Source organism: Acanthisitta chloris, unplaced genomic scaffold, assembly GCF_000695815.1.
Source record: "Acanthisitta chloris isolate BGI_N310 unplaced genomic scaffold, ASM69581v1 scaffold6121, whole genome shotgun sequence".
In the NCBI taxonomy this organism is placed as follows: Eukaryota; Metazoa; Chordata; class Aves; order Passeriformes; family Acanthisittidae; genus Acanthisitta; species Acanthisitta chloris.
In genome coordinates this window covers 81,945-106,042 of record NW_008657554.1, presented here as the reverse complement: position 1 = coordinate 106,042, position 24,098 = coordinate 81,945, and the positions used below count along the sequence as shown (strand labels likewise).

At 40.2% G+C, this 24,098-nt stretch overlaps 2 protein-coding genes across 2 annotated transcripts; both read right to left on the bottom strand.

Annotated features, from left to right (window-relative positions):
* Positions 1–511: 511 nt before the first annotated feature.
* LOC103811761 (stromelysin-1-like) lies at positions 512–7,943 on the bottom strand. Its single transcript, XM_009084753.1, has 10 exons — positions 7,839–7,943; positions 6,885–7,126; positions 6,645–6,793; positions 5,516–5,641; positions 4,818–4,979; positions 4,530–4,686; positions 3,301–3,434; positions 2,594–2,753; positions 1,245–1,345; positions 512–612 (listed from the first exon to the last, which is right to left on the bottom strand). The coding sequence occupies exons 1-10, from the start codon at positions 7,941–7,943 to the stop codon at positions 512–514; spliced, it is 1,437 nt and encodes a 478-aa protein (XP_009083001.1).
* A 5,693-nt stretch (positions 7,944–13,636) lies between these two features.
* Positions 13,637–19,826, bottom strand: LOC103811760 (stromelysin-1-like). Its single transcript, XM_009084752.1, has 10 exons — positions 19,722–19,826; positions 19,330–19,574; positions 18,724–18,872; positions 18,496–18,627; positions 17,514–17,675; positions 16,904–17,123; positions 15,606–15,739; positions 14,882–15,041; positions 13,929–14,032; positions 13,637–13,737 (listed from the first exon to the last, which is right to left on the bottom strand). The coding sequence occupies exons 1-10, from the start codon at positions 19,824–19,826 to the stop codon at positions 13,637–13,639; spliced, it is 1,512 nt and encodes a 503-aa protein (XP_009083000.1).
* Positions 19,827–24,098: the final 4,272 nt, after the last annotated feature.

Sequence of the window (24,098 nt, the reverse complement as noted above, 5' to 3'; positions counted from 1 at the left end):
TTTCATCCCTAGGCATCCACCCCAGGCTGGGAGGGATTGCTGTCTGGAGATCCTGCATGTCTTGATATGATTATGACCAGTAGCTTTGATTAGTCTGCTTACTTAACTTGGAAATACCTAAAACTGGTTGAAAGCAATCCTAGCTTAAGGAACAGAAATCCTTTTCCTCATGGACTCCTGGCACCATGGTAGGGCTCTGTGTAGGGTGATCCACAGCACAAAGAGTGAAAAGAAGATGGTGGTAATAATAAAAAAAGTCACAATTTTGTATCAAATGTAAAAACTGCATTGTTGTTTGGTAAGCTAGATAGCCTGGTGTTAATTATTTACATATATACAAATCAGTATGTTAAATGCTGTTCTGTTATTTACAGAAACACAGATTGTGCAGGGTCTGAAGTCTGCAGACTAACACTGAAGTAGCTGTACATTCCATTTATTCATAAAAGAAAAAGCATTTCTAGTGCAATAACACCACGTTATTTCCAACACCATGACAGATTTCATTATCTTAACATGGAAACCAGAAGTTTGTCTTTAGGAATTGTGTAACTCTCTTCTTATTGGGGTCAAACTGAAATTGCTTTCTTCCACAGAAGAAATAAAGAAGGTCTAGGGGAAGAAAAACAAACAATCAACCAAACAGATGAATCATGATATTTGAGATTAAAAGATTAGTATGCTTTAACAACATCCAGAAAGAGCTCAAAGTAACCTTTGGATACATTTATACTGCCAACAGCATCTGCTCCCAAGAGACAACGATCCAGGAGACAACTGGGAAGCTGTGACATTTGGCAGTGTGGATGCATCCTCGAGTCTGTTCCAGCATCACCATGTCTAAGTAACATTTACCCCCATGCAGGAGAAGCTAGTGCCATTTACTATTCTCAAAGCAGTCCCATATTATGTCAGAGGGCCAGGTTGTGCTAGCCTTGCTCACAGCAGGTGTTGTTGACACATTACTGTCTTGAGTGGTGCTCTGCATGGTGTCATGTGCACGTCAACATGAATATCTGTCCCTTAGAGTTGGTTTTTCCAGATGTGAAGCATTCCCCAAAGGTATACCATGTCTGTTTTTCAAGGGAGTAAAGTGAATCATGGGAGTGTTGTGTGATGGTTTCAGGGTCTTGTTGGACATCCTGAGAGCATTGAACAGCATTTAAAGCACCTCTCTCTGCCCAAGCACTCTCAGCTCTATGACTGAGCATTTCACACAGATTTTATTAAGAACAGTTACTCACTTTCATATTGAAAAACAGCGTCTATCTTTCCATTAATTCCTGGAAACACATCTCTTATGAGTAATGACTTTTTATCCATAGACTGACTTCTTTTATCATACCTGAGAAAAATTATAAACAACCTGGAGTCAAAAAAACCTACAAACAACTTATGATTAATTCATCTCATCTCATCTCATTACCTTCTATCTACCAACAGGTAACTGAGTTCATTGAAGAACTTCTGTATCATTAAATAGCATTGAGAGAGACACAATTTGCCATAAAAAAATATTAGTCTATTGGCTGGACTGGAAGAATTTCTTCTGTTTACACCAGTTTAAGATACATCCAAGAATACCTAATACTGGAACCATCATCTTAAATCTGCTTAATACATTTTTTCCTAAGACACCGTGCCTAAGGAGAACTAGATAATACATTTTAAGAAGACTGTTTTCATGTTCTGTCTCTGTAAGAAATGTTTATCATGAAAAATCTGATTTTTTTCTTAAGTCATAAGTTATCTTAAGTCAATTTACCTAAGTTACTTACAGCAAGCTGTTACATTTTTAGTGAAGTCCAGTTTATCTATTAGTGTTGGAATAAGAAGGCATCTGAAAGCCTTTCACTTCTGACACCTTTGCTCAGCAAAACATTTATGGTCAAACAAACTTCTCAGCTGAAGTCATTCAAGCTATGAGAGTTTGACCTAAAATGTGAAAGTCTGTCTGCTTAAACTACAAATATGTGGCTGAAAGATCACTTTAGGGTGATCTTTCTCTGTGTATCATGACTTGGACATTGTAGTGACAGGAAAGAGAGAGGTTTTGTCATTTATCTACAAAAGTTCACAATATTTACTGCTTCCATTACAGGAGAACCTCCTTCAGCTGTTAGAAATCTTTGTCCTGTAAGACAAACCTGAGCAGTAGAGACTGGATGGAGAAGAGAAAATAACAACTGTGCATAGCAGATAAATCCTGGCAGAGTATGTCATTCATCAGAAACTTTATGAAACTATCTGTTAGTAGCAGGGAAAAGGGTGGGGTTCTCCTTAGCCAACAGAAATATTTTTGGTATATATATTGAGGTTCTGACTGATTTCCTGAGATGACTTCTGGAGTCGTAGGAAGGCTTTTTTTCCCCAATGCAGCTAAATGAAAATAAATAAACAAGCAGTTCAACGGTTAAATCAATTAAAAGGAAAGGTAAAAGCACCATTTCACCTCCCCATTTTTTCCATAACCAGTTGTGACACTGAAAGAGATTACCAAAAATGTGTGACTAATGAATCCTAAATCATGACAGGACATTGATCATGTGATTATAGTTGCTTCTATTTAGGAAAGTAATACAGGAAATGTTACCTCCAAAATTTCTCTGCTATGAAGTAATATGTCTTCCCCTCATTTTCATTATAAAAAGCAGCATCAATTTTCCTAACATCCTTTGGAAAGCCCAGGGTGTAGACTTTTTGGGGGTATCCAGGAAGTATGGCATCTCCTCTCACAACCCAGAACTCATTCCCTATGAAGAAAAGTTGATGAAAATATGTTGTCAGAATCTTCTGGGAATGACACAATACTTTTCATGAAAGCTAATCTTTCAATATAAAAATGCAGAGAGAAACTAGCTGTTATTTGAAAACATTCTGCCTACTGGTTCTAGAGTCCAGAAAAAAGGAATAGTTCTCCACACCCCCTTTTGTAAAAACTTAAATTTCAGTCTCCATTCATACCTTCTTCCCAGAACCTAGGAAGAAGCATGTGGTATCATTTTGAAATTCAATAGCTAATTTTCCAGAAAAAAAAAAAGGGAAAAAAGAAAGAAAGAAAAAGGAAAATGGCATTTATTTTGGCAGGAAAACTTTTCTACATGTATATTGAAAAATAAGATAAATGTTTTTTATCTTGGATGATATTTTTGTCATCTCTGTGATTGAAATACACCAATTTACTGGACTAAATTAAAGCTTGTGGAATCTTACAGAAAGAGCTGAAGTGTTTTTTAAGCCAGACACAAGTTCTCAAGGCTACTTGGGGAGACAACATGGGACAACAAAAGGACATTTTACCTTTAAAAATTACTGTTTCATCTTTTTCAGGAATTTCATACGCAGCATCAACACCAGGGGGCAACCGTGGCCAGAACGAAGATATTAAATTAAATTCAGCTGTTCTTACTTCAGGATGTTTACGCCAAATATGCCTTACGTAAATATAGAACAGGTTTTAAATAAAATCAGTCATTCACACACATGAATGCATGAAACCACATCATTGCAACCAGGCCAGGATTTATCTGACTAAACTTAACTGTGTACCCTGAGTTAGTCACACTAAGCTCACTGTAATCTTAACATAAAGTTGTTTCGATGGTGGGATCACTCTCATCTCAATGCAGACATCAAAAATAGATCAGATGAACTGTTTTTGTCAAAACATTTATTTTTCCTTATGTGGAAATGGAGCTTAGAGAGACCTGTCTCACATGGCTGATATGGGGTAAGATTTTGCAAATGTAAGCCCACCCTGCCTGCACCAGCTTAAATAACCAGTCAGAGTGTGAGAGGCTCTCCTGCAAAACAACACTTTATTGACTTTATGTACTCCAAACTCTGAGGTCAAAACTGGTTCTAATGTTGATTTGAGGGGAGGATCTGAAGCACGGGAAGCATAGCCCTACCACATGAAGGGAAGGGGAATCAGCTGTTTTACCCTTCTCTTTCAGACTTTGGGATGTCATGGCCTGGAGAGGGGCATCTTGTCTGAGTTTAATACCAAATCAATTACCTTTCCCTTTATTATTATTATTTATTATTATTATACTAAATCACCACTACAAGGACTCTTCAAGCAGGTAGTATGTTAGAACTGGTAAACCCTCAACTCTCTCAAAGCAAGGATGGCAATGAAGATGCCAAGTGTCCAAGAGCTGCTGGAGTCTTTTGCCAAAGCTGAACTCTCACAGATGCCAAACACTTGGGACTTGCTTACAGCCAAAAGTTAAAACAGCCCATGTTTGCAGAGGAGCCATCTTTCCCCATGCTATTAACAGCATGCCTTGTTCCAAAGGTCATCTTCCTCATCTCTCATCTCTCTTCATCACTCATCTCTCTTCATTTCTCCAACACACTCTTTGTTTTTGTCTTCCATTTCTTCTTCTCATACCCTGTCTCATCTTCCTGCCTAGAATGCCTGATATCTTCCTGCCTAGAATGCCTGGGTAAAGTTATTTTTCCTGCTGTGGGGCATCATTTCAATAATTATATCCAGCTATTTTACTACCAGAAAGCTGACTTACTTGTCTTTAAAGAACATTATTTCTCCACGGAAAGTTGTGACAGCATCAAAAGTTAAATTGGGGCCACATGTGTTTGGCAGTGCAGGATCGTTTGACTCAGTTGTGTCTTCTATCTCAGCAGATTCCCTTTGATCATTGTGTGTGTTAGGAGATGGTCCTAAAAGCAGTTTAGGGAAGAAATTATAGTGAGAACTCATTCAAGTAGATCCAGTACTCAAAAATGTTGCTGAAAAGTATTCCAAAGTCTTTGAAATTATAAGCACTAGTTGATTAAAAATTGTTAATTACCATAGAGGTACTGAATGCCGCTAATATCATCCTGATGAAGAGGGAATACTGAAGGGTTGAATTTCCCATAAACTGGATACATCAGAGCATTGGGATCTTTGGAATGGAAAAGTCCCAGTGAATGGCCAAACTCATGGGCAGCCACATAAAAGAGGTTTGTACCTGAAAACAACAAACAAAATACTTAATAGGCAAGCTGTGTCTTTTCATTTGTCCTGATTTACATGAAGGGCATAAGGTAGGTCAGCAGCTTTCAGAACTGCTTGCCTAAGTGAGTGAATCTCTTGTGGGAAATTCAGTTGGAGATGAAATTCTGGTCAGAAAGAAAAATAATTAAATCATTGTAGCAGAGTACAAGGAAATATTCTGTATATCCTGCAGAAGTCAGTGTGGGAAAAGAAGCCTTGACCAGTGCAAGTCATGCAACTGTGTGTGGAGAGGAAAGCAGGTTGGAGGAGTGGAGGGAAGTGCACCCTCCCAAATAAATCTCCTGTCTATGGCAGAAGTTCATCTGGGGCCTTAGCTTTTTAAACCAGAGAGCTCAGAAGCTTTTTATAGCTATGAAAACCAGTTGCCCAATGTTCCTTCAAATCAGTGGCAATTTAAGCACTTCTTAAGAAAGGTAACAAACAGACACTGCACCCTTGATTGCATGTGCAACTTGCTTTAGGATAGGCTTGGAGACCTTAATTTCCTACCCTCTGTGCTTTTGGTCCAGGTTTCGTCCTCATCAAAGTGAGCATCTCCACCAAAGTCCTTGCCGGGTGCATAGGCATGAGCAAGGGATCCTCCTGGGCCATCAAAGGGGACGAAGTCGTTGTGACCTGAGGAGCAAATTCCATACAGAGCTGACTGGGGGTTATGGAGGTAACAAATCTCAGCTATGCACAGAGCTCTCTGTTCTGCTAATTTTGTACTTTCCTCTTCACCTTCCATTCAGATTTGCCAAAAGCTCTATTTTTCACAGGGAAAACAGTAAAATTGGAATGGATGCACCAGGAGCAAAATCTTAGTTTCCTCAAGAAATGGGAGGACTTCCTCAAGGGAAGAAGATGGCATGGTTGAGGTTGGAATACATTTCCTTTCTTGCTTATTAAATAAAATTTTCATAAAATGTCTATCAGCATCTGTCATGTGATTACCTGAACCTGACTGGTAATTTAAGCATTGACAGCAAAAGCAAGATCCTGGAAAGACTGTAAGCCCTTGAATGTAGTCTCCAGAAAAGGACTTAAGAATTTAGAGTTTCTGTGTGGTGCTTGCACACTCCACATAGCCTAGATGAGCGGGTATATTTGTGTGGGAACAGAAGAGAAGACGAGAAGAGTGCTTGTGTGCATGACTGTTAATGAAAGGAAAGGTTGCTGGCAAACCTATCTTGAGGGCAATGCCAAAACCTAATCTTTGAGTTGGTCGAGAATGTATTTAGCTCACACAAAGAACATGTCTAACCCTAGGAGTGTAACTAGGTCTAACTGCTTCATAATGCTCCAAGCATGGGTACGTTCTGTAAGTCCTAAGTCCTTTGTTGCTCATGCACACATTGAGCAGTATTTACTAGGTATAGGTCCAGTGAACTACAGGCAGCTCCTTACACGTAATTTCTTCCTCCTTCTCTTCATCTTTCTCCATATCCTCCCTCAAAGATTGTCAAGAATTATAGCCATAGCACCTTGAGCACAAAGTGTGTTTTTCTCTCTGCTTGTTCAACCTGACACTGAACTTCACATGTGCTATCTATGGGAAGAAATCGTTAGCATTTCAGGTCAGCTGCTTCATATAGACAGTAGCTTGGCAAAAACTCATAATGGTTGCGTAGAGTTTTACCTCTGGCTGCAAAAGAGATCATTATGTCTGCATCACCTCTGTCCTTCTTGACGAATTTCAGTGGGGTCACACTGCTCCAAACACTTAATGCTTTCTTGATCGCTGCATTGACATCTGCTGGATGCAGGTCTGGTGTGTAGTTTAATATCCTTTAAATTATAAGATAGAAAACCAGCTGTGTTCTTACAATTCACACTGTGTAGCACACTGTCTTGACATGAAGAATTCCACTGTAATTACCTGTATGTCAGAACTTGTTTTGCCCATTTTGGCTCTCCTGCAAAGGTCGAGAACCCAGATATATCAGGGAATCCACAGCGATGCTTCTGTACCAAGTCCAAAGTGCCAGAATCCAGTTTCCCTGTCACTTCTAGCCCAAAGAATTCCTGCATTTCTTTTAGTTTTTGGGTCATTGGGCTATCACTTTTCCAAACAAAAGATTCCCCATCTTTCTTAAAGCCATAGTAATTTTCCAGGTACTTCTAATGAAAAAAAATTAGAACAGTCAATGTGGCTTGCTTTCATAGCTCATAAGATATTAACACCACATGCCTTTGCTACTTTTATTTCTGTTCTATGGGAGCATAGACAACAGAGTTTGTTAAAGCCTGTATGGATATTTTTTCTTGATAGTCTTTTACATTACATTATTACTACAAACGTTTTTCACTTAACTCAAAATATATTTAAAATTAGCATTTGTCTAATACATTGATCTTTTGTTGATAACATGCCCTCCACGTACTTTGTGCCCTAGGGTTACCCAGAATCCTTTAGAAGAAGCAAATTGAATATATGACTAAATATAAAATTTCAGCAGTAGCACATCATTTTCCCACAATTTAGACAGTAATAATTCAGAAAAAAAGTACTATACTTGTTTCATGAAGTGTTGTTTCATACCACAAATCACATAAATAACAATATTTCCACCTGAACTACAAACCAAACCTAGACTGACTCAGGAGTTTAATTATTTGTAGAATCAGCACAGAAGTGAATGCATCATTTGGTTTAATTGCTCTCTACAGAATAATAAAACAGGATGGGTTGTGGCTAAACAAGCCTTTGTCATCACAGTACCCCCTCCATTTTGAGAAGTACTAAGCCACATTATTTATTCTACTAGCTCCTGAGCTGAAATGGATGCGCAACAGTTGCTAAACATCTCCCCCAGAGGTCTATCTTCCTCACCTGGATAAGCTGCATGCCTTCTTCCTTCTGCCTTGTATCCGCAGGAAAAGCACAGGAAAGTGCTGCACATAATAACAGAAGAAATGAGAGGTTCTCCATTCTCATTTCCACTAGCCTTTAGAGAAGTCCTTTCTGCAGTCTGCCACACACCTACTTCACCTTTATATAGTACTTGTTTGCTTTATAAAGCTTTCCAATCCCTGACTCATTGATTCTCACAATTTCTAGTTAGCAACAGAACATGCAAAACATGAGTTTTACTGTAAAACAGATTGGTGCTGTCTTTCATCCGGTTCCACCCTTGTGCAGGTTTTGCAACACGGTAATATGATTAATGAGAAGATAATAGACCTGTAGTTATTTTTAATAAGCTTATTGAGCTTTTGATTTTTAAAATGTAGTCTTACTCTCCAAAACTTAAAGCATATCTCTTTAATGTTTTCCATTCAAAGTTGGTATTGATTTCAAAAGCGTGGTTAAAGTAGCGGAAGGGAAAAATATTCACAGAAGGTCACAGGAGTGCAGACTACAAGCAGAAAATTTGTTTTCTAGGTTGTTTTTTGTTGGTTTTGTTGTTTTTTTTTGTTTAGTTTAGTTTGTTTGGTTTTTTGTTATTTTGGTAATTGTTTGTACAGGAGCATGTACTTTTGGAGGCTATTAGAGTGCCACCATCTTTCCCTTTGGTAGAGTCTTGTCAGTGCTATAATTCCTTGTTTTATGAAAACAGTGCTTTGTTTCTGCAGTTTTTCTTTAATACAGTTCTCACCTGGATGAAATTTCCTCTTGTCTGTAGGAAAATGTGGAATTAACACAATGAAATTAAAACAATTTGCCAAACATGTAAAAATTAAGCCAAGATATTTTCATGCTATTTTTATCCAGCAGTTTTTCCACTGTTTTCAGGGAATTGCCCAATGACTTTGTATTTCACAGTCTACATCTTTTATACTTGCTAGTAGGTTTTAAGAAGCACTGAGGTTTTCTGATTTTCTGGATCAAATTCTTTGATGGCTGTTCTAGTCACAGGTTCCTCTGTTCTCCCTGTCTGCAATTGGTGGTAAGAACTGCTGAGACTCAACAGCAGGTCTGCTCTAGCATTGGGTCCACTTTTTCTGCCATCCCAAATCGCACCCTCCATGCACTGCCACAAATGAGGACAAAGCAGTGGCGACAGTGAAGTCCCTGAGAATCCTGAAGAGAATTATCTACTGCCATTGAAGACTGCCTTATTTAGCTGAGATTTCTGCATGGGGCTAACACAGAGTATTCAGGGTACACCCACAGCACTGCTGTGCATGTGGGATGCTGCATGTGCAGAGAGATAAATCCTATTCCACAGAGCTTGCAGAATAATAGAGATGTGGAAGGAGAGGTTATAAATATATTGTACATTTGAGATATTTGCTGAAGTTACTTCCTGTTGAAGAGCACTGTGTTGGTGCCAGAAGGATCCCCAGAGCACACCGTGCCTGTGGCCATCCACAGGCAGGACATGGGGGACTGCTAGGTCTGGGAAGCTGAAACTCGGCCAGTCCCTGGCCAAGCTGGTAAGACTCTGCAGGGATTGTCTGGTCACTGAGGTCTGAATTCTTGCCCTAAGAGCAGACACCTAATTGAAGCATTCCCATTGGGGCACAGGCCCCCTCCCTAATCCCCCCTAGAAGGAGATGGACAGGCTCAGGGAACGACCCAGAACTGGGGCAGCTGAGCCAATGGGAAATGATCCCGTGAGGGAGCTTTTGATAATGACTCTATTCACATAGCTATGTGAGGTGTCTCTGAATGGGTGAGATGGACCTAAAAATTGGATGTTCTTCTGTGCAGTTTACACACCCACAATACCTCTCTGCAGAATTAGCTTTTGGTACTTACAGCCCCACTATAGCTTTCCAAATTTTTTCTCTTTCCACAGTGTCTCCACGTGCACTAGATGCAAGAAGTAACTTTCCAGTCTGTAGGACTTGATAAATTTTCCTCTCTCCTCTTTCTCTCTAATGAGAGGCCCATTAGAAACCATAACAAAATCATATAAGAAGATATTGATGAAATAGCTTTCTGATTATCAGCCTTCTCTAATGCATACTTTTGTTATGCTGTCACGCTCTTTCTCACTTTTCTTGATACTATTCACCATTGCCCTCAAGAGATAAATTATCTAGAACATGCTTTATGAATAAAACTCCATAACAACAGAGATTTTCTTTGATATTGTCCTTTGAGGTGACATTATCCAGAAGCAGTACAATCTCTCTTTTAGGCTTATAGAAGTCAGTGTGAAAATTGCTGTGGTCCTCTTTTTTTGAACCCCTGAAAGCGCCTGGCTAAACTTCTAAGATTGCCCTTATCTATCCCTCTTTCAGAATCAATCTTCTGCCTTGGATACATTCCCATAGCCCCAGCTCCTGCTAAGTGTACCAGAGAAAGACATAACACTTGCAAGAAGTGCTAAAATTTGCTCTTTGTTTGGTCAAGGTTATGGCTAATGCACAGTTCATATATTTTAAAACTAATGCATACTGTAGTATAGGGAAAAGCAAAATCCCATAGTACTTTATCAGGACGTAATTAAGCAGGCTTGTTCTGCAAAGTCAAGGGTTTAATTATGTGGAGCTTGAAACTGCCCCACTCTGCTGCCATATGTACCCTCAGCATCCTGGCCAGGCTGGACTTTGGTAGCAGTGTAGAACCTCCAGTCAAAACCTGGGAGAGCAGGTCTGTGCATAGGAAGCTTCTGAGCAGCAGAACTGCAGTTTCAGCCTGTGCTGCCATGAGCAATGCTTAACTAAGTGCTTTCAGCACCTCCTTCCTGGCTGTGCTGCAAACCCTGAGACCTGGCAGCAAAACCTAGCCTTAAAAATATTTTATTGCTGACAGAGATGAGTGTGTGACCTACTTCTGGCTTTTATATAACAGTTGTTGGTCTCCAGCACAGTAATGCTGATTCATTGACAGGGCCCCTCTAGTTCCAGTCAGCTTGCACACAGGTCACCCTTACTCTTGGTCAGCAAAGTCATTAAGGCATTTTTGCCTGAGATTTCATGTGCAGGAGACTGGGACATCAGCTGTGTAGTCAAGAATTTCAGATGTGACAACTTATTTTGTGTCTCTGTTTTTTCATTTGTGGCCTCAGACTCCAGGGAAAGTTTGTATTCATAGAGGATGAGTATTTGGAATTATGTTTATGGACAAATTTCCCCTACTGGTACCCAAGAGGGTTTTAGTTTCAGCAATAATTTATGAGTTATAACAAAATCATGGTTACAAGAAATCTTCTCTTGCCTGCTAAGTGTAGACAGCACTCCTGTTTCCAATCTCATCAGAATTACATCTTCCATTTGCCAGGAATTTCATTGCTTTTCCCAATGCAAAAGTAATGTTCTTTCTTTTCAAAGTTTAAGACATTAACAAAGTAGAAATACAGATGGAAAATCCATAGTTAACACATTTCACCAGTCCCCTTGTCCAGGTGAAACCCGTCATGTTGTCTTCCATTTATGGTCCAAGCTACACTTTCCAGATTTTCCTTTATGGCCAAGTAAATATCACTTATTTTTCAGATACTGTGAGTTTAAGCTAATTAATACCTGGAAGTGGTGGGAATATTCCAATTTTTTCCGTTTCCTTGAGGTCCTAACTAAAAAACCACTACCAAACCTATGTTAGAGTAGTAAGTTAATATAATGGCCATAGTGAGTCATTGCAAATATCGAAAATGTTCTGCTTCACTGTTGCTGAAATGTTCTTTTTTGTTCCTCCTTAACCACTTTCAAGTCTCAGCCAACAACCAGAGCCTAAAGGCCTGATTTCCAGAGGTAGCCTTCACATACAAGAAGTATGAAGGCATTTTTATAAACAAAGGGATTTAACCCCATTATTTACGTACAAGCAGTACTCACAAGTGCCCTGGAGGCATCTATAGTCCTTAGACTGAAGTTTCTTCAGGATAGGCTGTGTACACAACACAAGCTGTTGAGAAAGACACTGGGAGATGTTGGGGCAACATTAGTTTTCCTGTGTCTCTGCTCTGCCTGGACTGGTGCCAGGTGAGCTCACCCACTTGTCGGTCCATGACTCCACTGTGGCGCACCACTGTCCCTGAGGCAATGTTGAGACATTCAGTCCCTACTTGACTTTGAAACCATGGCTTAGTTTCTAACCTAGGATGGTTTTAGACCTGGCTTTAGAGGGGCTCAGAGCTTATCTAGCATGGCACAAAGTGTGCATGAGGAGAACATGGTGGAGAAGAGATATTCCAAGCTCATAGAATCATAGAATCATAGGATGGTTTGGGTTGGAAGGGACTTTAAAGATCGTTGAGTTCCAAACCCCCTGAAATGGGCTGGGACACCTTCCACTAGACCAGGTTTCTTAAAGCCCCATCCAACTTGGCAGCGTCTCCGCTGCCTGTCTTTGGCCTTGTGTGTTAGCAGAGTGGGACAGGGAGTCTGGGGGTACACTGGGAGAAACATGGCTTCCTTTGGCCCCAGTGGATGATGTGACAGGTGTCAGTATGTGTTTTGAACAAATACATGAGGGATCTGCCTTGTTCAGAAGACCAGGAGCAAATCTCATCTCTCACCTCTGGTAACTGGAATACTGTCCTCAACAGCCCTTTCCATCCTCTCTTTCTGCCTTTGCCAATTCTGCTAGAGAAAGAGGAATAGTGAGTTGACTTCCTTGTACAATCACATCATCAGAGCAGTGTTGTGAGATAGAATCCCTTCAAAGAGAGGATGGATTCCAGCCAAGCTTTCTTGCAGCCCTAGGGCTGTTTAAAATCACTGAGCTATTGCCTTGTGAGGTTGACCCAAACAAGGTGCACAGAGGAAGCATATATGATTTTCTGTGTCTCATCGGAGGATTAACCTGTGGTACTTACATGAAAATCCTGAAATTTTATTTCTTATCATTTTGGCTTGTTTTCTCTGGGAAGTGGTCCTTGTTAATGGTTTCTTGTCCAGCATTGCAAGCTGGACTTCCAGGCCTGATACCATTCCCATGGCATATAGTCACAGCTCAGCAGGGCTAATCCACTGGGACCCTGTGATCATAGCTTCATCACTTCCTACTGCGCCTGCATACTACCTCCATCCCCAAACTGGACACCTACCCTTCTCTCCGGTTGCTCATGTCCTGCTGTACCAACAATCCTGCCCATCAAACCCACCCACCACTGGAGTACTTGTCCTCTCAGCCCATTGCCATGTTCTGATCTACTAGCAGGAACCTGTTCCCATCCCTGCCCTGACCGCTCTGTCCTCATGCCGTGGGGCCATGGCAGGTGAGGCCACAGCCACCAGTCTCTCCACACTATTGTATAAGATTTTTCTTACCTCTTCCACCTCCTCTATATTGTTCCTGAGTGTCTTTGTTTCCCTTCTCTGTCCCTCAGGGAATTTCTTACTGTCAGAACTATTCCCCTACTTTTCTTTAACTTGCCCCCAGCAGACATCGAGCCCTGCTAAAAGTGGTGATGGGGTCCTGACACTGTTCAGACCTGTGTGTGGTTATAGCAGATGCTTTGTCTCCAGTAGACTGAACCAGAACACAAGAACACTGCTATACTCAAGCAAAATACTTTATTACTCAAAACCAACTTGATTAATAAATAGCTGGAGAACAAAATAAATTAAAACTGTACATTAAGTTTTACATTTTAAGGTTTTAAATTAGAATTGTTGAAGGCCATGATTTCAGATTCAGATGTAGAGTAACAGCTGAAAAACATTGTTTATAACCAAGGAACATGAAAGATCATTTTTGGTATAAATACAATCCTGCACCTTCATTTAATATTTCTAGCAATTAAACCAGCTGTTGCTCTTCATTATACGGATGAGTTTCTTTCTCTTGATGTCAACCTCATATTGGTTTGATCCATGGAATAAGTAGAAAAATCCTAGAATTGGAAGGACAAAATATTGGCAAATTAATATTTCCCTTTGTATACCTATTGTTATACACAATATTTTCTTGGGTGACTTAAGAAAAATCAGAACAAATATTTCCTATATATTTGAAACATATGATTTTTTTTGCTTTGGTTGGTGGTGTTTAATTTTGGTTTTAATTACATTTTAATTTATTTACCATTTTTCTGAAAGGCAGCGTCAACTCTATGGCCAATCCCTTGGAAGTCAGCTGCTATTTTTCTTGGATATCCCCTTTCCATTGACTGGGTGTTTTCATTGAAACTAAAGAAAGAAATTGCAGGGAAACAGAAAACAAGCATGTGATGTTCAATGTTGAAACTAGATGGAGTTTTTACAAAATAATCCTACTCTCAGCTGAAAATCCAGTAACTGCAAGCATCTGTGATCTCATAGAACTGTATAAATCATGGCTGTGTGAATATTTACATCTTAAGTGGCCTATGAAAGGCTGTTTTCAGAATATGAGACTAAAGAGTTCACTTCCATTCCCTGAGACTGATAATAAGGCTGGATGGGGCTTATACTGAGTAATAAATTTAAATAATTATTCAAGCTTAATATTTTAATTTTACAGCATGCAATCTATGAAGTGACCCCATAAAAGAAATGTAAAATTTTGTTGTACCAATAATCTTTCAAGATAATGTTACAGATTAATGTCTTGGTCTAAGATTACTGCTTAACAGAACAGATTTTTAAGAAATAAATGTTTCAATATCCTTCCATAACTTTCTTGATTGATTTGACACTTACAAATTTCAGGGAACACTTCTGCCCCTTAATAGGTACTGGATAAATATATGATATGATGACAAAGTCTTCTCAAATTATCTTTTAATGCTAAGTTCATACTGCTTCCCAATGAATAAATGAAGCTCATTTGTACATTAATCACAGGAAGTAATCACAAGAATAAATGAACACTGGTTTTATCTCAGGTGTTACAGACTTCATTCTATGAAAAGACCTGATTAATTCTCTGAGTTTCAGCTTTTACTGACTAAAAAGATTGACAACAAGAGGTCATGACTTTACTGTACAAATACTAACACAACTTGATTTTAAAAGCTTTTTTGATTATCTGATGTGCAGAAGAGGAAAGAGACTTGCCTCCAGTATTTGTTGCCCACAAAGAAATAGGTTTTCTTGGTATCTTGATCATGAACAGCTGCATCGATTTTCCCAACACTGGTGGGGAAGCCCAGGTTCTGAATAGGCCTTGGGAAGCCTGAATCTATACTGTAGCCACTGACAGCCCAGTACTGGTCATCTGCAGGAAAATAGAAAAAGTTATAGGGATTCCTGATGATTTCTGTTCTCCTTTCCATCAAAATCCAAGAGATTTCTGTGTAGTACACAGAATGACACCAAACAGTGCAGATGTCCAGCTGAGAATCTTATCTTCTACAGCAAACACAAGTTTGAGTTTCTCACAGCTGTTGGATTTTGCACTTTCTATAGTCATTAAGAGTATTATATACTCAATAGTTACAAGTCAGCATATTTTTTCAGTGTTTTTGACACCATAAAAATGCATTTAAATAACTTAAAATAACAATCAATTTTGTCTCAGCTATGATCTTCTCTCTCACTGACCAAAGAAGAGTAATATCATACTCTACATGACTGTTGTGAAGCAGCATTAGATAATGGCAGTAACAGCATTTTCAAAATGCAAATGGTTTAAATATTAAGAATATCTTCTTAGTACTAGTATTAGTATTAGAATGAATGCTAATATATTATTGCTTCCAATATTATTAAGTAACATTAGCAGTACTACTATAACTTCATTCATTCATAAAAAGGACTGATGAAAATGTAAGTGAAATACCTTTAAAAAATAGCACTCGATCCTTCTTGTCAACCTCATAAGCTGCATCAAATCCAGCTGCCAGTGAAGGCCAGAAAGAGGAGATGGTGTCATGCTCAATTTCTGAGAAATATGGACTTCTGCGCCAGACATAGCTGAAAGAAATTAAAACAATGTTGTTTCGTTGTCTGTACTTCACTAGGAGATCAAGAGCCCAGAAATATACTTTAAATCCTACTGTCTGGGTGCTGGAGTCAGTGCTCCCTATGAGGCAGAGATATCATCCTTTTTGGGATGCAGTGCTTCATGCTGCCCTGCTCCCTCACAGATATTTCCCCTTTACTAAGGGTTGTTCTGAGGTCACAGCATATCTGAGGTTGGAAGGGACCTCTCAAGGTCATCTTGTCCTACACCTTGGCTCAAGCAGGGTCACCTAGAGCTGGTGACCTTGTAAGATCTCTCTATTGGCAGCCTGAATGGCTTCTACAGGAACACATGTGATGCCTGTGGTAGTGCTGACACTTGCAGCTTTCTCTTCACCATGAACCACACAGGTAGGCACAGCTGCAATCTTCATTTCAGTTTGGTTACAAACGTTAATTACACATTCTTGAAAACCTTGTTTAAAACTAGTCTAAGGAAGAACTGCTCCTTCCTCCCCCTCCCTGAAAATGATGAAGTTTTTAAGCTACAATTCTTCATCATGTGTTTAGAAGGCAAACCAGACCCACATGGTCAAAGGAAGCTTGTTCGTTCAAAACACAATTACCGAACCAAGAAGCAGGTGAAACCCTAGACCTGACAATCTGTTCTCCTTTGCCAGGGTGGATGTGCTCAACCAACAACTTGCTACAGTGTCAGTGTCAGATTGTGCCCAAAAGCTGGACACCTGTAATAGCAGGGGCTCCATACAGACACTACTGTCTAGTGCAGACTCCTAGGTCAAAGTGACATGAAAAGTCACTAGTGACATTTTCCACAAGCACCCTGGTCCACACATGGGATAGTGTCATGAGGACAGTGCTGCATGTGAAGTACCAACAGGTTGAGGAGTTACATTGGAATTACTCAGCCTTGCACAATTTTAACAGACATAGGTGATGATGTATGATGCCTTAAAACATTTTACTCACCTGTCAGTAAAGCACATTACTCAGCCAGCCCAGGTGGGATAGCAAAATTTTGCAAAGTTACCTAAACAATTTCAGAAAGAAATATCTTCCTTTGTAACCAAGGGATGATAGATTTCTTGAACTGGACTTTATGCTTTGCTTTTATGAGTCTTGCAAAAAGGTGTTACTAGAAATGGAAGCACTCACCTGCCTTTGAAGAACAGTGTTTCCCCACGGAGAGTGGTGATAGCATCAAAAGTCAAATGAGGGTCACAGTCCTCTGGTCTTTGGGGGGTTTTGGAGGGTGTCATTTCTGTTGGTTCTTCCCGGGGTGACATTTCAGTTGGTGCCTCTGCAGGTGTCATTTCAGTTGGTTCTTGCGGGGGAAAAGCTTTTGATGGAAGTACTGGAGATTCTCTGGGGGATCCTTTAAAAACAGATAAATGTAGAATTGGAAGGTGGAGTAGAGTGGTTCATGTTGCAGAGCTTCAGGACATAGCCATATGGAGCTATTGTGCACATGACCACCCTTTTGTGGAAGACAAGTGAGTTTAATACTACAGACATGGACTTTGGTATCACGGGAGAAAGACTTGGATCTTTTGTCTAACTGGCAAAAATACAGCCTACAGATTCTATTTTGCAAATGTAGACTGTTAGCTATAAAGAAACCAAGAGATTTGCCCCAAAATAATAACAGGAAATTAAACCTCAGTATCCTTCTTGCAGTAGAAAGTTCACTACAATTTAGATGTTGGGTAAAATTAATTATAAATTATTATCCATCATTCACCAAAATATAATGCTTCTTGCTTACCATAGAGGGCTTGAATGCCACCAATATCATCCTGATGAAGCTGGAAGTCCCTTGTATCCTTGGCCATATATATAGGATACATCAAAGCACCGAAGACATTGGAATGACCAAGACCTAGCGAATGGCCCAACTCATGAGCAGCAACAAGAAATAAGTTGAATCCTAAAAAAATCCAGCACAAAGAACAAATATTAAATTAGTTTTTTGCATGACAGTGGGATACAAGTCCCATCCTCTCAATCATTCATGGTCTTAAAAAACCAGCAAAACCTGACTATGTCCCAAGTAAGAGGTTCTCTGGCATCCTGGAGAAGAAATATGTTTTGAATGATAAACATTTATTTCTCACTGGGGAAACAGTCTAGGAACAGTTTTTGCCCACGTTCCAGAAATTTTCTTGCCAACAAAGAATCAAAATTTTTAAAATGTTAATAATGACTAAGAGTTGGGTGAGAATATCTTAGTCATCTGGTCAGATTTGGGAATAATAAATGATATGGAATTCACCTGGTGACTACTTCAAAAAGATCAGTAACATGTAGCATCATCCCTGGACATTGCTGGAAATCAGAACACTTCACTGTTATATTTCATTATATTTACCAACAAACTCAAGATTTTTCTTTCCTTTGCAGAAGTTAAAAATGTGCATCACTTTAAATCAGGAAAAACCCCAACTTTTAAAGCCATTACCTGAGGGTGAAAATTCCCTGCCTCATGATGTCATGATTACCCAATATTGCTATTCTATGCTAATTTTATTTCCTTCACTGGAGCTGTAATTGCAGCCTGCATTATCTTCAGGGGACTGTTGTGACTTCAGACCAGGTCAAAACCTGCAGATTTATTTTACTATTATACACTGACATGTTACATCTCAATAAATACTGGAACTGCTGCCATGCAATACATGACTTTACAGCATCTTCAAGACAACACTGTCTAATAAAGAGCAGGCAACACTATATTTCAGGTTACCTACCACCATAGGTAGTAAATTTAGTCCAGTTTTCATCTTCATCAAAGTGGGCATCTCCTCCTATCCCACTGTTGGGTGGGTAGGCATGAGCCAGAGTTCCTCCTGGACCATCGAAGGAATAGAAGTCACCATGAACTAAACATAAGGGAGGAAAAAAAAATTATACTTTTCATTATTTTGGTCAGAAAAAGTGACAAATACTATCATTCCCAGGCGATGGAGCCCCCTTACATCCAGCTGCGAAGGAGATCATTATATCTGCTTGACCACTGTAGAGCCTGGTGAATCTCAAAGGGGTGACACTGCTCCAGAGCTGGAAGGCTTTTGCAATTGCTTCATCTACATCGGCTTGTAGCATGTCTGGAGTGTAGTTCAAAATCCTGTGAAATAAGGAGAAAGGAATTAAAAGCAACCAGATCACATGTGGCTGGAAGACATTGTATCAAGGTCAAACATTTACTGAGTGGTTATTATTATTTATGTGTCTTGAGACCTTAATTTTCAAAATATTTGCCTACATAACAGATGAGTTTCCACAGTTTTCTTTCATGTCTTTCAGAAACCCTAGTATATATACCCTCAGTTGTATTCCTTCTATCCACAGAATATATTACTTAATAGGCTGTTAACTAACTAATGTAAACTCCTATTTTGGTGTTTTCATCACTATTTGGAAGCCTTAATAGTCCCCACATTCATGGCCCTTTCATCCTGAATGGAACTTTTACAAGGATAACTACAGGAACAAATAGTAAAGAACCTGTTGATATCACTTCTGCCTAGCATTCACAAAGCTTCCCCATGGTGTAGAGTAAAACCTGCTTTAGTATGTGTTACCGATATGTCACATCTTCTTTCTTCCACCTAGGGCTGTGTGGGAAGGTGCTATATGAACGGATGTCTGGTATTCCACATCTGGGCTGCTTCATCATGTCCAGTGTCTTATGATTCAGCTCCCCAGTCACCTCTAGCCCAAAGAATGACTGCATCTCTCGGATTTTGTCAGCCATGCGATTAAGGTTCTTTGCTTTCAAAAGAGAACCTTTCTCTTCTTTAAAATCATAAAAATTTTCCAGATATTTCTGATAGGGAAGAAAAAGCAACAGTTTAGAATATGTAAGTTTCTTTTCAAATGCAGAGAGCTGTTAATAAATTATTCTGTGTCACTAATACATAACTATGCTCATTTTCTCAATAAATTATATTAAAGTTCTGCCTGTAGTCCTTACCTTAGCAAATTGCATATCTTCTTTTTTCTTTTCTGGAGCCACTGGAAAAGCACAAGAACATGCAACATATAGTAACCCAGTGAAAAGAAGGATCTTTGTCTTCATCTTTGTCTCCCAGTCCTACCAGCCCTTGCTAGAAGACCTCTCAATCTCTTCTTCCTCTTCTGTCTAGGACTCACCAGCGGTTCACTATTTATATCAGTGCTGTGCTTGCTAAAGTCAATAATAGTATGACTCATCTTATAACATCCTCTGATTTCCCACAGAAATGCAGAAAACAAATTTGGTTTTAGAAGCAAGCTAACACACGATAGTTTACCTTGCCCAAAACCACCTGATTTCACAATATTATTGGACAGTATGTTTTTTCCTTCATCCTAAACCGGACTCCCACCTCATTTTTCAGAGGTGCTAAAGGGACCTGGCTTTTTGTGAGGGACAACAATCTGTAATTCCCTGTATCAAGTGATAAGGGACCTCCAGAAACTGCCCCTCAGTTTTCTCAGTGTAGTGTGCACGCAGGACCTCAGCCTGTCAGGGTTGAAACCCTTCTTTTAGCCCATCTACAAATTTTAGTGACATAGCTGATTATAAAAACCACTCATTTCTCTTCTCTTGAACCTGACATCCCAGCATTGTTACAGAACTATTGCCTGTGCTGCTACCTGGCCTGTGTAATCATGGACTTGTTGCCTCAACCCCTTGTTTCCCCACACCACAATGTAAAGGTCTGAGTAGAGCACCCCAGATCATATATTCTGATCTGCATGGCTATCAGGCAAGGGTAGCTTCACAACTGAAGAGATGGCAGAAATTTCACTAGAGAACTACAGGCACCTTGGTGCTGCAAGGGTCTTCAGATGAACCTTTTAGTATACATCTCTGTCAGACAGAAGATGATGAGAGCTGTAGCTTCTAAGTCCCCAGATTTCCCAGAAGTCCTACTTTTGGTTCCTATGTTTCTGAACATGGTGCATTACACTTTGTGCAGGGGTTGCAGAATCACTGTAACTTGGTTCTCTCTTGCCTGTCATTTCTGAGACATCCATCTTTTGAAGCAGAATTCTCCTGTGTTGACTTAGTGCCCACAGGCAAGTTCAAAAGGAGAAACAGGAACTAAAAATAATCTACTTCTTTTTGAACATGCGAAAAAGAAGGAAAAGGAATCATTTTTCCAGTGAGAGCAAACGTATCGGAAATGTCACAAAAACAACCCTAGCACCACAGCAGCTGAGCTCTGCAGTCTGCGAGGTGGCCTGGGGAAAGGCATGGCCTCATTCCAAAGGAAACTGGAGTTGAACAGCCTGGCTGGAGAAAGGTCACACTGCATGTGTGACCCCGGTCATAGCCCAGGTCCCTGAACCACTGACTGAAGTGGCACAGATGTTTACATCTAAGGCCGCTGTAGAATAATGGCAGCTTTGCCAGTAGCTCACTGCTTCTGTAACGATGCTTCTGCTTCTCTCATCCTGGGACAGCACTCCTGCTGCTTTCCTCTGCCTTTCTGAAATCAAGTGTGCTCTCAGTGAACGGATTCAGAGAGCTGAAGCTACAGGGAGCATCCCAGAAAAATAACCCCAATCCACCAATGATAGTTTTCTGCTCAAGTTAGCAACTGTACTGGTTCCCTATGGGGTGAGAAGGATACCTGAGCCACCATGAAGTAGAGGCAGGATATCACAGATGGGAACAGGGATACAACGAGGCACCCAGGCTGGGATATTAGGACCTCTCCACTTGGCAGCAGCAAGCTTTATCTCTGCTGGTCATGGAAAAGCATCCCAAGCTGCACTTGTGGAATATGCTGTCTTCATTTCCACAAACAAATCCAGACACGAAGCAGGGCCCTTTTAAATACTGTGCTTGTATCTCTGCACTCAGCAGCAGCAGTTTGCATATGGCACTTACCCTCTGCTTTCAGCTGAATGTTTTGTAAACACTCTGTTTGCAGTGCCTAGGGATGAAGCAGTCGGAACACAAGATGCAGCATAACCAGTTGTCAAATGCTTTAGCTAGCCCTTTTGAAAGTTTAGGAAGCTATTCTTTCTCACTGATTTTGCAAGGCTGCCAATAGGCATGTCACAGCTCCTTCCTAGCTGTTTACTTTGTCTTCCAGAGCCTGTTACCTGCATGCTTGAACTGACATTTATGGAGTGGCTGGTGAGTGCTGGGGTTGAGAGGTGTATCGTGCCTTATGAACGTGTTCGGCAGCATGAGTGGGTAAAATTCACAGCTGAGCCTGCATGGCTCTGAGATGTGAGTGTGATCCTTGCATGTAGATCCAAGAGATGACTTGCCTTCTTATGCTGACTCCAAACACAGCAGTTTTTGGTGTTCAAACTATTATGGGTATTCAGTCCTGAGTTTTGGTATTGCAGGATCCAAACAAGAACTGTGTTGTGGCTTTAATCAGATGCTTAAAGTGCATGACTATTACCTTGCCAGTGGACACGGTAAAGATTTATCAGCAAAGACACAGCTTGGATTTAAATGGGGCGATCTGAGCTGTACTAAAGAGATGACCCTAGCATGGCACTCTTACCTTACCTATACATCGACTAGTTCATGAATTCTGCTTCAGAGGCTTCCAGAAACATTTAATCCTTGACAAGGTTGAGCAGGTCAGGTGCCTGTTTTATGCCTTGGCCCTATCAGTAACAAGATGCTGATATTCCTATCTGTCCTTGAAGGCTGTTCCCCTCTGTTCCCTGAAGTCACTGTTGCCCTCTAGCTGGGTTGGAGACCATGCTGACCGCAGTGGTGACTCTTGCCAAATTACGCAGCAGCCAAGCAGCCAGAATGGGTTCAGGAATACTGCTCACTTCTTCCCTCAGCTCATCGGCACTCAGACTCATATGTCCCATATCGCCAGCAGTTAATCACACACTCAGGGACAAGAGTGGGTGCTTTCCCAGGAAGACCCCTGCAGTAGAACAGAGCATTTCACTGAAAGCCTGCCAATGTCCAGGCTAATACTCCTCCACCACAGAACTGTTTGTCCTCTGACAGCATGATTCTTATTATCCTGTAGGGTCTAGCCCAAGCACCAGGATTTTGAGGAGATTTGTCAAAATTCTACCTGGGAATTTTGCCATTTCTTATTTTTATATGATTGAATTCCATCCAGAAACGTCATTCCAGTTCTGCTTGGTGCTTTTGACTTATGGAAAGAAGTAGAAGCATACTTAACATAGTCATGTAAACAATTATAATTAACTGTATAAACAACAGCAAATAAAGTCCAAGGAAGCTTGAACTAACTAAACACACATGCACATGCACACTATGATTTCACCTCCTATATTTTTAGAAGGATCTGTAGATGTCTTCTTTCCCACCTCCTCTTTACTCACACTGTTTCTAAACTCTCCTTCTTTAACGTACTTGTGCCAAAGAAGCAGGATGTGTTAAGAAGGTCTTGGACTCAGCCAGACATGGAAGGAGCTGCTGTTTTTTTTCACTTGAATAGAATTGGGGGATAAACTCATATGAAGAGGTTCTCAGGCTTGAGGAACAAAAACTTAATAGAAAAAGACACAAGCCCTTCACATAACTATACGAGCCAGTCTTTGCTAAATAACAGCCAGATCATAGCAAGTAAGTGTTTGGGGGAGGTAGGCAAGCAGTAAATTTGTGACATGGAAAAAAGTAGGTCTGCTATTAAAAGGCTCAGGGAAACCAGATAATATTTACTAAAAATTAAACACTTTCAATCTCTCTCTGCAAGACAGTATTTTGAGAGTATTGAAACTGAGCCTGAAGTAGGTACTGACTTGAATTCCATGATTTTGCTGAAATCACTTCCATACTTGCATTTAGTGTATAAACAAGTTTCATAAGTTGCACATCATTTCCTCTCATTAATGTTTGACTTTGTAGCTTCTTAGAAGGCACAGCCACAAAGTGATTGCAGTCCATTGGTGCTATATCATCTATCAGTGAGCAAGAGGTAGGACAGAATCCAAGGCCCAAGAATTCTGAGGTTTGGAGGAATTAAGCTAGGGAATACAATAGTTTGAAATTATGGCACACTAATGTCCTAAGTGGCAATATATCCGGGTCATATGCTGAATTTAGACAGGGCCTGAGCAATGGATGAGGCAGGAAGAACTGAGATTGTGAGAAACAATTAGTTCACTGTTGCTGCTTTACCATGCTTGCCCCTGTGAGATTTAGACTTGCTTTCCCAGCACACCAAACCACTGAAGAAACTGAAATGTGGGCATGATCCTGCCTTTCCTTCTGATGGAGAATGGTCAGTAAAATGCTGCCCTCCTCTCTCCTGCCATGCAGTCTTTCATGGTCAAGGACCCAAACCTGTGCAATTCTTATTGTCTTATAAAGAATATCACCAAACCTCCAGATCTCTGTGTTGTT

Excerpts from the sequence above, each read along its gene's own strand:
- LOC103811760 (XM_009084752.1), bottom strand. The coding sequence starts at position 19,826 with ATGAAGACAAAGATCCTTCTTTTCACTGGGTTACTATATGTTGCATGT. Across the intron at positions 15,042-15,605 it reads TCGAGTGCTATTTTTTAAAG|ATGACCAGTACTGGGCTGTC; the intron begins GTATTTCACTTA and ends ATTTTCCTGCAG. Across the intron at positions 13,738-13,928 it reads CGCTGCCTTTCAGAAAAATG|GATTTTTCTACTTATTCCAT; the intron begins GTAAATAAATTA and ends TTCCAATTCTAG.
- LOC103811761 (XM_009084753.1), bottom strand. The coding sequence starts at position 7,943 with ATGAGAATGGAGAACCTCTCATTTCTTCTGTTATTATGTGCAGCACTT. Across the intron at positions 5,642-6,644 it reads GATCTCTTTTGCAGCCAGAG|GTCACAACGACTTCGTCCCC; the intron begins GTAAAACTCTAC and ends TTTGCTCCTCAG. Across the intron at positions 2,754-3,300 it reads TGAAACAGTAATTTTTAAAG|GGAATGAGTTCTGGGTTGTG; the intron begins GTAAAATGTCCT and ends TTTTCTTCATAG.